Genomic DNA, 15137 nt, shown 5'->3' on the forward strand with positions numbered 1-15137 from the left:
AGAATGGGGAAAGGAACGGGACGAAGATGGTGAACTGGTGGATGGAACAAGACAAACAGTCAGCCACGTGGTGACCTCGGACGTTACATGTGTGACGCGTGTGTATAGGTGTCCAGAGTGTGTGGTTCTCTTGTCCCAATGGCACAGTTGTAATTTTGTTTTTCTTGCTAATTTGTACTGCATGTACTGGTATGATCTGTACTGTTTCATGCAATCTATTCCTACTTATTTTGACTTCCTTTTAGCCTGTATCATATAATAATAAGATATAAGTATCTATTAAGTTAATTTTAAATTAGTGGATCGCTGTCGCTTTTTGCGCCATGGGCGCAACGAGTCATCTAGTTGGATCTAATATAGATCATAAGTTCACAACGATATGTTGAGCAATTTCTTGGGCCCTTCTTTTGTGGTTATCAATGGAGAGAGGTGCTGTCGTGCAAGAAAGGGAGTGGGTTTCTCTCTCTCTCTCTTAACTAGATAATTGCCAGTGCGTCGCAACAGGATATGAATATTCTACTACATCAGCCCGTAATTTACCCTGCCCATTGTACTGTGATTAAAAGTTTACCAAATCCTGCCCATGATTTATAAACAAAATTTATTTTTTTTGTTCTGATAAGCACTTTGATAACAACTTATTGACTTACCAAATAAAACATAAATTTATTTGGTGAGTCAATAAAAGGCAGGACAGTTGAGGCAGTTTTCAAGAAAACACTACACCACGACACTGCATTCCTTATAGACGTGTGTTGGAAAAAGTCTTTTTTATCGACCGACTGTTTGTTTGTAAAATTTCTATCATACTGTTGGTCAGTATTACTCACATATAACAATCAACTGTCGGTCAGGAATACTGAAATATATAGCATCAAACCGTTGGATGGAAATAAGTACACTCTCGCCACACAGTCGGTCGGCAAATGCTCCCGACCGACCGTGGGCCGCTAACTGGGCGCTGAAAATATCCGTCCGCGCGCGTGCCTACGAAACTTAGCGCGAAGCCCATCCGAAATTTCCATGCCGCGCGCCCTCACAGCCCACCTCCTAATACATCATCCGCTCAAAAAAAATAAAACCCACCCCGCTATCTCTCTGCCCTCTCTTCCTTATCTCTTCCTCTCCCGATCTGAGCGGCGGCGGCGGCGACGCTCGCATCCGGCAACGCTTCCACCCCTCTGCCCACCTCTTCCTCCCACCACTCCATCACCATCCCCACATCGCTGCTGATTTCCCATGCGGAGGTGGTCCTGTGGCGCCGATGCCCTCAGCCAGCTGCCGGCGGCGGCACTTTTTGTTCGTGCCCAAGCGCCCGGTGAGGCCACCTCTCACCTCCCTCCTATGGTGCCACCGCCCCCAACCCATACGCAGCTTCCTCTTCCCCGCTCCCATGGTAGCAGATCTGAGTGGTACAAGGTCCCTTCGGTCCTGGTGGTTCGGAATGAGGCGGGCGGCCTCTGCTCCCTTATCTTCTGGCGGGTGGCTGGTGCCCCAATCTCTCTTAGCCATCTATGGCGGTAACGACATCAGGAAGCTCTCTCTTTCTCTCTCTAGTTAGTACTAGTTTGCCGGAAGAGAAGAGATGTCTATGTATGGTGATGATGAGTCCATGTTGTTGTATCACTAATTCACTCTATGGTGGTCCAGATTATATGCTTGAGAAGATCGACAGCGTCGACAAGAGCATCGGCTGGTATCTCTGCATCCTCTTCTACAACCATTTAAGCACAACAGTGGCTGGGCTGCAGGTGAGTATGATTTGAATCTGCATTAAAGAGTGATTAGTCTTACTTTCATTGTTGTTATGATGAATGGTTCAGTCCGTGCATGAACTATATATATTATACCGTATCTACTTGTTCTATTGTTATTACAATAAATGGTTCAGTCTGTGCATAAATTATGTCACCAATGCTTGATTTCATTTTGGTCTCCATGTCCTCTATCTGCATTTCATGTTCGTATTGGTCTCCATGTCCTCTATTTACATTTCATGCAACGCTGAATCCCTGTAAACCATCTCTGCAGCCCAACTAATAAAGAGAGGATCAGAATGTTACTTCACCTGCGACTTGATTTTGAATGCCGACCACTACAATGAAAGCAACTCAGGAGCTTGCTCTTGGATCAATGGGCTTGGAGAATGAGTTTGCAAATGTTGTAATGCATCAGCTTGAAGGTAAAACAAATTATAACAATTCAAAGTTTCATTGTATTATTTCACCTGACGACTAAACTGCATAGCTAATTACAAGTGTTTCAGTCAGGGTTTAATGATAGATATACGCCCAAATAGTCCAATCCTAGTGGTTCTTTTGAGCTCCTAGATCCAATATATTCTGCCCTTGAAGTTTTTGTGGTTATGCTGACGCCAACATGATTATTTTGGCTGAACGCGGAACCTGAAATCTACATGCCTTGATACATTTCATTTTGATGGCATCTACCGAAGCTATCGCTCAACCGGCGGATCTAGCGCGGGCGTCCGCCGCCTCCTTTTATCAACACGTGGCCTACCTCCGACGTGCTCGCAGCGAATGATGGTGGTGTTTTTGTTTTGCAACATCTACTCTGTTGCAAGAAATATTTCTGCAACATCAGTTATGTTACATAAGTTTCTTCCATAACACCATATAGAGGTGAAGACAGAGAAAAAATTCTGCAACATCATCTTAGTTGCAAAGTTTTTCTGCAACATTATCTTTGTTGCAAAAAAAAGTAAAGATGGAAAAAAATTTGCAACACGACCTATGTTGCAAAAAATAAATCCCGCAACACGATCGATGCTGGAAAAAAATCATCAACACAATTTTTGTTACAAGAGTTTCCGCAACAAGACCATTGTTGCAAAGAAGAAAAAGACATCCAGCCACTTGATTTTGTCTTAACTAACGGCTCGCGAGGCGGCGGATCTTTTAAAAAGATCCGCCGGCCGACGCGTAGCAGCCCCCAAAAAATATAGATAGGAGGAAAATTAAAACGAAGAGAGTAAGGGGAAATATATGAAAAGACTCCTTCGCCTTCACCCGCTCAAGCGATTGAATCAATTCAGCGTGGAGCGCTCAGCCAACACGATTTGCAACCGGGGCCCACCACGTGTGACAAGATGGATGACTTTGTGCGCATCCACGCAAAAGCTGGTTAAGACATGTGGGCTTTAGGCCCACACAAAACTACACTAGTCGCCACTACTAGGAAAAAACTTATACACGGAGGTATAGTAGTAGTGTTGAAACTTATACACAGAGGTATAGCAGTAGTGTTGGTTAGAACAGAGCGATACTGCTACTTAGTAGTAGCACGTATCAATAAAGCGCGCTATAGCTATGGTTGTAGCAGTAGCGCGTCTGTATGTAAAAGTGCTACTACTATAATTCTCACACTATTGCCGGTAGGCTAAGAATAGTAGTAGCGAGGCTGCAAAAAGAACGCTACCGCTAAGTGCCTTGTAGTAGCGTGTTTCTTGTATAGAGCGCTACTGCTAAAAAAAGAAATTAAAATGGAAAAGAAGTGGAAAAGTAAATGAAAATGAAAAAAGTAGAAAAAGAGAAATGAAAAAAAAGAAAATATAAAGATAAACAAAAGAAAAATAAAAATAAAGGAGAAAGGCATAGCAGTAGCGCTTGTCGCCACAAAGCGTTGTAGTTACTATAGCAGTAGCCGTTTTATAAGCCCGCGCTATAGCTGCATTCCCTAGATAAAAAGAAAAAGGGAAATAAATAACTACTTCCTATAGCAGTAGCGCATTTTGATAGAAAGCGCTATAGCTAACTTAGCTATAGCGCTTTTTGCCTACCAGCGCTATTGTTATTTTGACTTAACCCCGCGCGGGCTCAAATTTTTGCTAAGCCCTTTCCCCCAATTCCCCATCGATCTCTTCCATCGTTGCCTCTCCCTCGCCGCCCCTGCTCCCTCGCCGCCCCTGCTTCCTCACCGTCGTCGTTTCCTCGCCGACCCTGCCCCCCCGGTGCCGCGCGTCATCGCCGCCAACGGAGACGTGCGCCCTCGACACCCCTGCCTCCCTCGCCGCCACTGCTTCCCTCGTCCGCTCCTCGCCGCCACTGTCTCCGTTGCCGCCAACGGAGCCGCGTGCCCTCGCTGCCCCTGCCTCCATCGCCGAGCACCTCCCCGCTACCGTATCTTCCCTCTCTGTAAGCCCCCCCACCCCACCCCTCCTCTCTCTTTGCCTGTTCTTCCTGCCATGTTTTTTAGTAGTAGTACACTGGTACAACGAGCTCCTAAACAAACGGTTTAAAACCCCTTTCTGCGACGGCATTTGGAACCGTCGCCAAGTGAGTGTGGGCGATGGGGGGTCCTTCCCACACGATCCAGAAATCGTCGGGGATAGGCCCTCGTGGGACCCAGGCTGGGGTCGTGTGCGATCAGGCGAGGCATGGAAACCTAATCATTTCCGTAGGTATGTACATCCCACACGGTGAATCCTAGAAATCATTTCTGTAGGTATGTATATCCCACACAGTGAATCTCAGATATCATTTCCGTAGGTATATACATCCCACACGGTGAATCCCAGAAATCATTTCCGTAGGTATGTTCATCCCACACAGTGAATCCCAGAAATCATTTCCGTAGGTATGTACATCCCACACGGTGAATCTCAGAAAATCATTTCCGTAGGTATGTACATCCCACACAGTTCTTTGTGTGGAAACATGTGTGCGAGGTGGCCTAACGCAAACAGTTCGCTGCCGAAAGCCATGTGCGATTATTAGTTGATCGAACACGTCTACTTTCTAGAAACCATGTGGGTTGTTTGAGTTCATTGCCCACGGTGCTGTCTGAGTAACCGTTTGCAATAGAAAACCCCAATAAGGAGGGTAATTAGCCTATTATTGATAATCCATGTACTAATCAAACTGACATTTCTTATAAAACACGCCAGATATTTCATATCCGTATGAAAGCAACCAGGATTTCATAATCGAATTACATCAGATAGTTTCGGCACTCAGTTACGCTATTACACAACAGCACCAAGTTTCACATGCAGCATCAAAAACCTTTGGAAAGTAGCATCATACACGGTAAAGAGACAGATGAATCTCATCTGGGAAACTACAGAAGCGGAAGGCAAATATTGAGCCTTCAGTGATGTTAAATGTCCTTGCAACTTTAGGCTAGTGGCTATGGATAATTGCCCGCCAAACCTTCGTCCTCTTCAGCAAGACTTCAATATTGTATCATGGGTGTTGAATGAATACCTTTCTTGCCTCTTGACCATGCAGGTGGTTTAAGAGGTAATCATCGGTGAACTGCTTTGAAAAGTACTGAAAACAAAGCTATGCATAAATCGCTGTTGTAAATTTTGAAATGGCGCAATGGGTAAAAACAAGGTAAAATAGTTGGTACCATCCTATAGTTGACTGATGTCTTCTTCATTGTGCAAACAAAGATCTTGCTGTTATTCGTCGCAAATTTCTTCATCCTAACAATCTTTCTGAGTTTCTTGACTTGACTAATATTCATGGACATCTCATTTCCTCATATGCAAAATGGGTCGAACAATGGGTCTAAGCCTCTGACAGCAGGACCTACATGTGCAAGACCAAATTGTAAGAAACCTAAATATTAGAATGATTCCTGCAACTGCACAATAATGTGCTATTAGCCAAAGGACCCTGCTTGAACAAACCTCGATGATAAACCGCAGTGTCTCCCATTATTTCCCTGCAACACACATAAGGAAGATCTTGATCAGGTTAACTGAGAGTTGTCATACTATCAGTAGAACATGTAGAATATGTATTGAGTACAGCCAAATTCGATTGGTGTCACATGCATAACAATACAAAATTGTACCCACAGCAAATGAAAATCAAATTGCAGAACTGAACCAAATAGTTAAATGGACATCAGGCCAAATGAACCAAAATAGTTAACTGAGCACGACATTGCAAAATAGAAACATGTACTAGAAGATAAGACAGTTAACAAAACAAAGAATGCTTGAGAATAGTACTATGAAGTGTAGCAATTGTTGGACCAAAGTGTTAACTGAACATTACATTTTAGAGCACCAAACTGTTAACTGAACATCAGATTGCATATTAACATTACAGAGGACAAATCACTAGAAGGCACTGGCGGTGGCCTCGAGAAAACATCACGAACTGTATTTTAAAGTAGACAACCGCGCGACAGTGTCGACGGTGGCCTCGAAGACGAGGTGCTCCTCCAAGATCTGGTGGTCGACACGAATGTCGGCCATAGTGACCTCGTTCGCGCGTGCGGCCGCATGCTACTCGGCTCCACGTTATACTGCGTGTAAAATGGTTGTGGGCGGCACTTAATTGGAGGAGGCGGCAGTGATTTCGGTGGAATGTGTCGCTCCGTCAGTCGGGGCATGTGGGACGAGAAAGGAGGATGGTGTGGGTGGGGTGTTGATCACCTGACCATATCGATGAGGTCGCGCAGCAAGAAGAAGGGCCGGCAGCGAGGAGGCGACGCTGCAAGAAGGGTAGCCGACGAGGAGGCGGTGCTGCAAGAAGAAGGGTCGCCGGCGAGGAGGCCGAGCTGCCAGTAAGCAGCAGTGAAGGTTTGAACTTGAAAAGCAAGGAGGAACAGTGAAAATGTGGCTTTTGGTAGGAGGGGGGGCGGGGAGATAGATATTTCCGTGGTGGCAAAAAAAATTCACTCGGTGCCGCGAGAAACTGGCGCGTAAGTGTGGTTCAAGCGGGTGCGGTGGACTGTAGACGACGAAGCTTCCTGCGTAAGCCAGACAAGACGGTGCGCCAAGATATTTTATATCGCATCCCACACGATTCTTTCTAGTAAATTGTTTGTGGTATACCTGATTTTTTTTATTATGTTTTTAAAGACAAAATGGTGTTATGGAGGGAAAGGATGGTGTTTGAATTGCTAGAACATTTACGTATAGTGAACATGCAACTAGTACATGAGTGTCATGTTTAAATTTGGAATTATTCCGGATTCGTTTGGCATTTTTATGCATTAATTGAGTTTTTTGGCATTTAATGTACATAATTCAAATTTGAACTACAAGCACATGCTCCAATGCACCAAAGTTTGCTAGAAAATCACATGTGTGTCTTTGGATGAATTTATAGGTCCCATGCAAGAAATGAGAATAAAATTTAAACATCTAGGCGTCGTGGCTCGGCCGGACAGATTGAGAAACTTAGTTTTTTAATTCCTGTAAATCCAAAACACGACTAAAAATCATGAAACTTGGCATGGTCTTATGACATGGCACCAACATGTTGCGGTAAATTTTTTGGCCAAATTGGAACAAGCTTTGGTGTAAGATTTTTGCAAACCGGAGCTTCTCTCAAAAAGGCTCCTGGTTTCGAGAGGGAACGTGTTACCTCCGTGTGCGAAACGACATACGTACACTGCCTTCTCCCGCCTTAATTTTTTTGCAATTATCGTGCTAAATTTTGGAATTATTCTGTATTCGTTTCACCTTTTTAATACATTACTTGAGTTTCTGAACATTTAATGTGCATAATTCAAATTTGAACTACAAGCACGTGCTCCAGTGCATCATAGTTGTTTGAAAAAATCACATGTGTGTCCTTAGGTGAATTTCTAGGTCACATACAAGAGATGAGAGTGAAATTTAAACATCTGGGCGTCGTGGCTCGGCCAGAAAGATTGAGAAACCTGGTTTTTAATTTCTGTAATTCCAAAACACGGCTGAAAATCATGAAACTTGGCATGGTCTCATGACATGGCACGAACATGTTACGGTAATTTTGTTGGCCGAATTGGGGCAAGTTTTGGTGTAAGCTTCTTGCAAACCGGAACTTCCCTCAAGAAGGCTCGTGGTTCCGAGAGGGAACGTGTCACCTCCGTGTGCGAAACGACATACGTACACTGTCTTCTTCCGCCTTAATATTTTTGCACAGGCAGATTAAACCAAATAGAAGTATCATGCTAAATTTTAGAATTATTCCGGACTCGTTTCGCCTTTTTTATACATTAATTGAGTTTTAGGGCATTTAATATGCATAATTCAAATTTGAACTACAAGCACAGGCTCCAGTGCACCAAAGTTGTTTGAAAAATCACATGTGTGTCCTTGGGTGAATTTCTAGGTCCCATGCAAAAGATTGGAGTGAAATTCAAACATCTGGGCGTCGTGGCTCGGCCGGAAATATTGAGAAACTTGGTTTTTTAATTTCTGTAATTCCAAAACACGCCTGAAAATCATGAAACTTGGCATGGTGTCCTGACATGGCACGGACATGCTGCGATAATTTGTTTGGCCGAATTGGGACAAGCTTTGATGTAAGCTTCTTGCAAACCGGAGCTTTCCTCAAGAAGGCTCGTGGTTTTGAGAGGGAGCGTGTCACCTCTGTGTGCGAAACAACATACGTACACTGCCTTGTCACTCCTTATTTTTTTACACAGCCAGATTAGACCAAATAGAAGTACCGTGCTAAATTTTGGAATTATTCCGGGCTCGTTTCGACTTTTTTATATATTAATTGAGTTTCTGGGCATTTAATGTGCATAATTCAAATTTGAACTACAAGCACATGCTCCAGTGCACCAAAATTGTTTGAAAAATCACATATGTGTCCTTGGGTGAATTTCTAGGTCCCATGCAAGAGATGAGAGTGAAATTCAAACATCTGGGCGTCGTTGCCCGGCCGGAAATATTGAGAAATTTGGTTTTTTAGTCCTGTAATTCCAAAACACGCCTGAAAATCATGAAACTTGGCATGGTGTCATGACATGGCACCAACATGTTGCGGTAATTTTTTTGGCTGAATTAGGATAAGCTTTGGTGTAAGCTTACAAACCGGGGCTTCCCTCAAGAAGGCTCGTGGTTCCGAGATGTAACGTGTCACCTCCATGTGCGAAACGACATACGTACACTGTCTTCTCCCGTCTTATTTTTTTACCCAGCCAGATTAGACCAAATAGAAGTACCATGCTAAATTTTGAAATTATTCTGGGTTCGTTTGGCCTTTTTATACATTAATTGAGTTTCTGGACATTTAATGTGCATAATTCAAATTTGAACTACAAGCACATGCTCCAGTGTACCAAAGTTGTTTGAAAAATCACATGTGTGTTCTTGGGTGAATTTCTAGGTCCCATGCAAGAGATGTGAGTGAAATTCAAACATCTGGGCATCGTGGCTCGGCCGAAAAGATTGAGAAACTTGGTTTTTTAATTGTTGTAATTCCAAAACACGCCTGAAAATCATAAAACTTGGCATGGTCTCATGACATGGCACCAACATGCTGTGATAATTTTTCTGTCCGATTTGCGAAGGCCCACACATTAACAATCAACAAAGTCATTTTGGAACAAGTGTTGTCACGTTACAAATCGGAAACACAAGTATTATTGAAATCATGGGTGTTCGACTTACCAATTACGTGCGGCCACGCGTCCCTTTTTATTGGCTAGGAGGTGTCGTGCGGGGTAGCTATTTGAGTACGGGAGGCGTGCGATCAGACCCTTGCGCGTGCTCATCGGGAGGAGAGCCCTTTGACCGCTACCCGCCACGCACCTCCCTCCCAATGTCTACATTAATGGCGCCCGAGCACCTATTCTACGACATGGCTATATGTCTCACTGGACTGAGATTTAAGAGAGAAAAACTAAAATCTGAAAAAAAAAGTTTTGCACGAATCTTGATGTAAGATTCGATGGACCTATATAGCATTGACTGCACTTATAGCAAGCATGATGAATATAAGGACGATGACAGTGGATAATAATTGTCTTACATATTTAGAAACATAATTAAAAAAGCCAAATGCGGCAACGCCCGAAATACAAGGGCAAAAGAAGAAGGAAGACAACGATCTGACTCGATGATCTCTACTTTCTTGATGCGTTGCTGCAGGCCGCGGGAACTAGTCTCCGCGGCGAGCGGCGACTAGCTCTTTCTTGTCCTCAAGATGTTGCTTGAGAGCATCCACCGATTCCTCCACTAGCCTTCTGCACTCAATGCGTAGCTTGTTATTCTCGTATATAAGTTTCTCGACGATGACGCCGGTCCTCTTCAACAAGGCAGTGGTCTGCTCCTGCTGCTCCGCACTTCCGACGATCTTCGCCCTCAGCAGGTCATGCTCAGCTCGGAGCTTCGCATTGCTCTCATTTTGTTGCCGGATGACGTCGGTAGACTGTTCAAATGAGGCTTGCAGGTCATCCTACAACCTCGCCCACCTGGAGATCTGATTCATCTTCCTATGGACGAGGGCACGCATGCGCCTGTAAGAGTCCTCGCCTGCCCGCGAGGCATTTTCCCAGGCCGTCGCGGCAAGGAAGGACATCTCTGCTGCATTCGGGGCGCGTCGGAACATCTCTTCTGCTTTCGCGGCGCGGCCGGACCAGTCTGCTGCATCGACGGTGCGGTGAGTCCTCCGTGCTACTTTGGCGGTGCGGCGGGACCTCTCTGCTGCTACGACCATGCGGAGGGACATGTTGGCTGCTATCACGGCGAGGCGGGACATCTCTCGTGCTCCCACTTCCAGGCTCGCCTCTCCCTGGTCGCAATCTCTCGACCCAGAACTCATGCTGGCCATGGCGGACACAGGGGAACGATGATGAATGACTTGTTTGTTTTTGACTTTTTGTGGATGAAGAGTTGAGGAGGAATGTGCAGTCATCTTGAAGTAGTAGTATTTATAACCGCATAGTAATACGCCCCTAAGTGGGAAACAGTTTAGATTTTGATCGATGTGAACAGGTTTGCAATTTGGAATGTGACGGGACGCATGCTCAAAATTTACTGACGGTTATAAGTGCGGCACTATTCCCAGAAGGCGTAACGTGGGCACGTATGCCTTCTCGGCCGCGTACGTGGCGTTTGCACCATAGGGTGCACCAGAGTAGGCAATGTCATCACACGTCTTTTAATTAGAATGGGTGTGCCCGTCTAGCGCACACACGTTGATCTATCTAACTATTACAGTTTGTTGTGGCTAATCGCAAACAGTTCATCCATGTGAAGTGTATGCCATCAATCGCTGACACTTTGATCTGGGTTGCCCATTTCTGTTATGTTGCCTAATCGCAAACAGTTAATCCTTCTGAAGCGTATGTCCTCAATCACACACACCTTGATCTGGCTGACCGTTTCTTTTGTGTTGCCTAATCACAAACAGTTCATCCGAGTGAACCGTATTATGTATACACTACAAGAAACCTGTTAATTCATGACAGATTTCTGGTGACAATTTCGAAAACCGTCACCGACGGTCTAGTACAGCCCTGCAGCCCGCCCGCAGCCCACTTGAGCCCGCCCAAACCATTCATGTATAAAACCGACCTAACCCTAGCGCACTCCCTTCCACAATCTCTTCTACCTCCGCCGCCGCCCCTAGAATCTTATCCCTCTTCCTCAATCCCCTCCACTACCCCTCCTCTGCAGCCCCACCGTTCCGGCGGTCTCTCCTTCCTCCATCTCCCCACCTGCGCCCTCCCTCTTACCGAGACTCTCCCGTACATCCTCCAGTACCACTCCCACTGGTTACCCTCCCTCCCCCATCCCGCTTGTGGTTCTGATCTAGGGAGTTCGACGGCGACAGCGCCCACAGGAGCAATGGCAGCTGCAACTTGGGCACGCGCAGATCCGGCACAGAGCTCAAGCCCGATGTCGGCCTTGTCGGAGCTGAGCGGCCGTGCGACGGCTTGCTGGAGCAGCAGCGAACCCTAGTCGCCACTGGTCACCAGCGCCTGGCCCACCTCTCCTGTTGGCTTCCTCGACGCCGTGGCCTAGTGCTACTGCGTGACTGCAGTGGCGGCCTTCACCATTGTCAAGCCCTGAGGTTCATGCTCGTCTCTTTGTCGATATTAAATAATACAGTAAGACACACAAGGCAGCTCTATTATACATGTAGTACTATTTATAGGTACATGCTTTTGATGGTATACATTGTTAATTGGTGCATCTCCAGCACAACTGTTAGGCTCTGTCGTACATGTAGTTTCTTAGCAAATTGTGGTGGTAGGCTCGATATGGGCTGGAATTAGGCAACGTATACCACCCAGTATGTAGTTTCTGTCATCTATGTATATGTTCTCACAGAACAGGAGATAAGAATGCCTAAATACAACATTTGCCTGATTAAAGGCATCCTCTCTTCTGCTGTTAACCGAAATGCATGAATCTCTGCACTTAGCTATGGTGGTCTTGCATGGGTAGTTGTAGCTAGAGCAGTGGAGAGTCCCAAAGACGTCCATATGCCTCTGTTTTTCTTGTGTTTTTCTACATATATGTGCTTCTTCAAACATTCTCTGCTTGCTTGCTGAAATAGTACAACTTCAGTAGTGGATAACATAGTGTGTCGACTCTAGAGAGAAGTCGAGGAATTCTTGTGTGATAAAGCTGTGGTATAAAATACTTCAAAAAACAATGTATACAGTGAAGTCTGTACCCTTATTGATTCATTCCAGTGCTAATCTTACTTACATGAATAAACAATACTATTGCTTTATTTTGATGTATACAGTGAGTATATTTGTTTCTCCTCTGCACATGGTTGTTGGCGGTGGGCATGGTGGGTGAGCATGGCTCCTTTCTGCAACTCTCAAGGTAGGCGCACAAAATCGTCCTCCCCGTGGAAATTTTACTCAATCAAGTATATAATAATTAGTCATATTCTAGATCCTTGAAAATGATCTATTGTGGAGCAGTCAAAGCATGTTAATTGCAATATCGACTTGTTTGCTTTATATGATTATATATTGCAATATCCGTTCTGTTAAATCTATTGTGAGCAGTCAAAGCATGTTACGGCAATATCGACTTGTTCGCTTTATATGATTATATATTGCAATATCGTTCTGTTATAATAATTAGTCATATTCTAGGTCCTTGAAAAAGATCTATTCTGAGCAGTCAAAGCATGTTAACTGCAATATCGACTTGTTCGCTTTATATGATTATATATTGCAATATCCGTTCTGTTAAAATATGCTTTGGAGACATGATTTCTGTTACGGTATTAACTGGCCGTCATGTTCTGTTTAGAGTTTTGATATTAAAGTAGTTTATTATCTCACTCGATCGAGTGACTAAGAGTAAGATTGTTTGTTAACTAGGCCTGCAATTACACTGCTTCTCTGTTCTATATTATGTGTAAAATTTCTATGTGTTATGTGGTGAAAGTAGCCATCATACGTATTATTGTGATATTGATTGATCGGTACCTGAATACCGAGCTGTATTCATTGATAAACCAGATTTAGAGTTTGATGATATGCACACTTCCGAGTGGCAATGGTGTTATTGCTGCCCGACATCCTTGCAGCTATTCATATACAAAAGATTGATGTGCACCTTCCTATTGCCAAACTTCCAATGTTGCATTTGTTTTTCCTCATGTTGTTTTGATCTTTCATTGCGACTTAAGTAAACGGAAGTACAACAACTTGTACTTTCAAAATTAGATATCTGTATTGCTCGAAGATTTGTCATCTTAGTCCTCTTAAAATAGTTTAGCCATTGTTTGTATCTACGCCTTGCCCCGAGCATCCATATTTTCCTAGCTAATAATTCTTTGCACTTATATAAATTTGTCCTCATGGTGACTAACTTCGTTCTTTTTGTGATTGTATAGTGCAGGTCACTGGTATATAAGGTTTTTGCAAGTGAATACAGTACACATAAATCCAAGGCTCCTGTTTCAGAACAGTTACAAGAAAACGCAAAGTGTTGTACTAATGATGTTTGTAAATCCTCCGTGAGCCATCTATGTAAATGTGTAATTGCTGGGTCATCTAAACAGTAGCCTGATGCTAATAAGCTTCAGCTGCTATGTGAAAATTATACAACTATGTAAATATCTTTTGCTGGGTCATCTAAAGAGTAATGTGATTGTAATAAGCTTTGGCTGCTATGTGAAAATTCTTTTTGGTTTATGGCCCTGATTGAATACTAAGCTTGAAAATTAGATAGAAAATACCTTACTTTGATTTCCACCTGATGTGGGTAAAAAGGAAAAACACAAAAACTATTGGCCAAAAGTGACAAACTTCTAATTGGCTTAATGTAAAAATGAGATATTCGGTTGAAAATCTATAGAACGAAAACTGATGGGCCTTGGGCTGCCACGTCAAAGCCACATAAGTTGCCATGTCATCTGGTTCCATGAGGGCTTGTTCTGTCACCAAAGCTTGGGCTTAGTTCGGGCTGGGCGGGCCTAGGGCAGAGCTGTGACGGCACAAAATCGTCATGGAAGGTACGAAGTCAAATTATGACGCGATATACATAACGGATTTCGAATCCGTCATGCATGCACATTTGTGATGGTTTTGTACTGGTCTGTGACGGACTGGATCCGTCATGTATTAACAGATTTCTTGTAGTGATATCGCACACACCTTCATCTGGCTGCCCGTTTTTTTTGTGTTGCCTAAACACAAACAGTTCATCCGAGTGAACCGTATGCTCTATATCGCACACGCCTTCATCAGGCTGCCCGTTTCTTTTGTTCCGCCTCATTGCAAAGAGTTCATTGGACTAAACCGTATGCCCTGTATCGCACACGCAACTAAAATCTGAACTGTGTTTGATGCATCCTCCATCACAAACGTTTTCACTTTTTTTGACAGTTTTCACACAGCACCGTTTGCGATTATGGCATCACACACAGTTTCTCGAAGGGTTTCTGATCATAGTGTCGCGTTAGTAGCATCCTGGAGTAGTGGTAGTAGATGTTAATTAGTAGTAGGGTTCATAGATAATGTTTTTAGTACTAGTAGTAGATGTTAATTAGTAGTAGTGGTGGTACTAGTTAACTAGGGCAGTAGGGTTAATAGTAGAAGTTTTTTAGTTAGGGTAATAATAGATGTTAAGTAGTAGATAATGTAGATGTTAATTAGTTTAGTAGGGTTTAGTTTTTGAATTGAGTTTCTTTAACTAGATGTTAATTAGGGCAGTAGGGTTTAGTTTAGAGTAAAATTTAGTTCGATAGTTAACTAAATATAATTTTTAGGAAAAATGTATATGTTTAACTAGGGCAGTAGGGTTAGGGCTGTAGGGTTTAATTACAAGTGTTAGGAAAGTAAGGTTTAACTAGATGTTAACTAGGGTAGTAGGATTTAGTTTAGAGAAAAAATTAATATAAAAATATAAATTTCTATTAGTGCTGCAAGTCCAGTAGGTTCTTAATTTTTAGTGAATT

The 15137-nt window shown here is 43.6% G+C and overlaps 1 protein-coding gene across 2 annotated transcripts; it reads left to right on the forward strand.

Annotated features, from left to right (window-relative positions):
* The first annotated feature begins 1062 nt into the window (after positions 1 to 1062).
* On the forward strand, positions 1063 to 13856 carry LOC147988632 (uncharacterized). 2 transcript variants are annotated; one of them, XM_087544986.1, is made up of 5 exons: positions 1063 to 1520; positions 1651 to 1751; positions 2032 to 2182; positions 12462 to 12544; positions 13572 to 13856. In XM_087544986.1, exons 1-3 carry the CDS (start codon positions 1265 to 1267, stop codon positions 2038 to 2040), a joined length of 366 nt encoding a protein of 121 aa, XP_087401112.1. In that variant the 5' UTR covers positions 1063 to 1264; the 3' UTR covers positions 2041 to 2182; positions 12462 to 12544; positions 13572 to 13856. The 2 variants fall into 2 exon arrangements, with proteins under 2 accessions (XP_087401112.1, XP_087401111.1); XM_087544985.1 differs by having other exon boundaries at positions 13577 to 13855.
* Positions 13857 to 15137: the final 1281 nt, after the last annotated feature.

The sequence above is a fragment of the Triticum urartu genome, chromosome 1A (genome assembly GCF_056163025.1).
Source record: "Triticum urartu cultivar PI428250 chromosome 1A, HENAU_Tu73, whole genome shotgun sequence".
Lineage (NCBI taxonomy): Eukaryota > Viridiplantae > Streptophyta > Magnoliopsida > Poales > Poaceae > Triticum > Triticum urartu.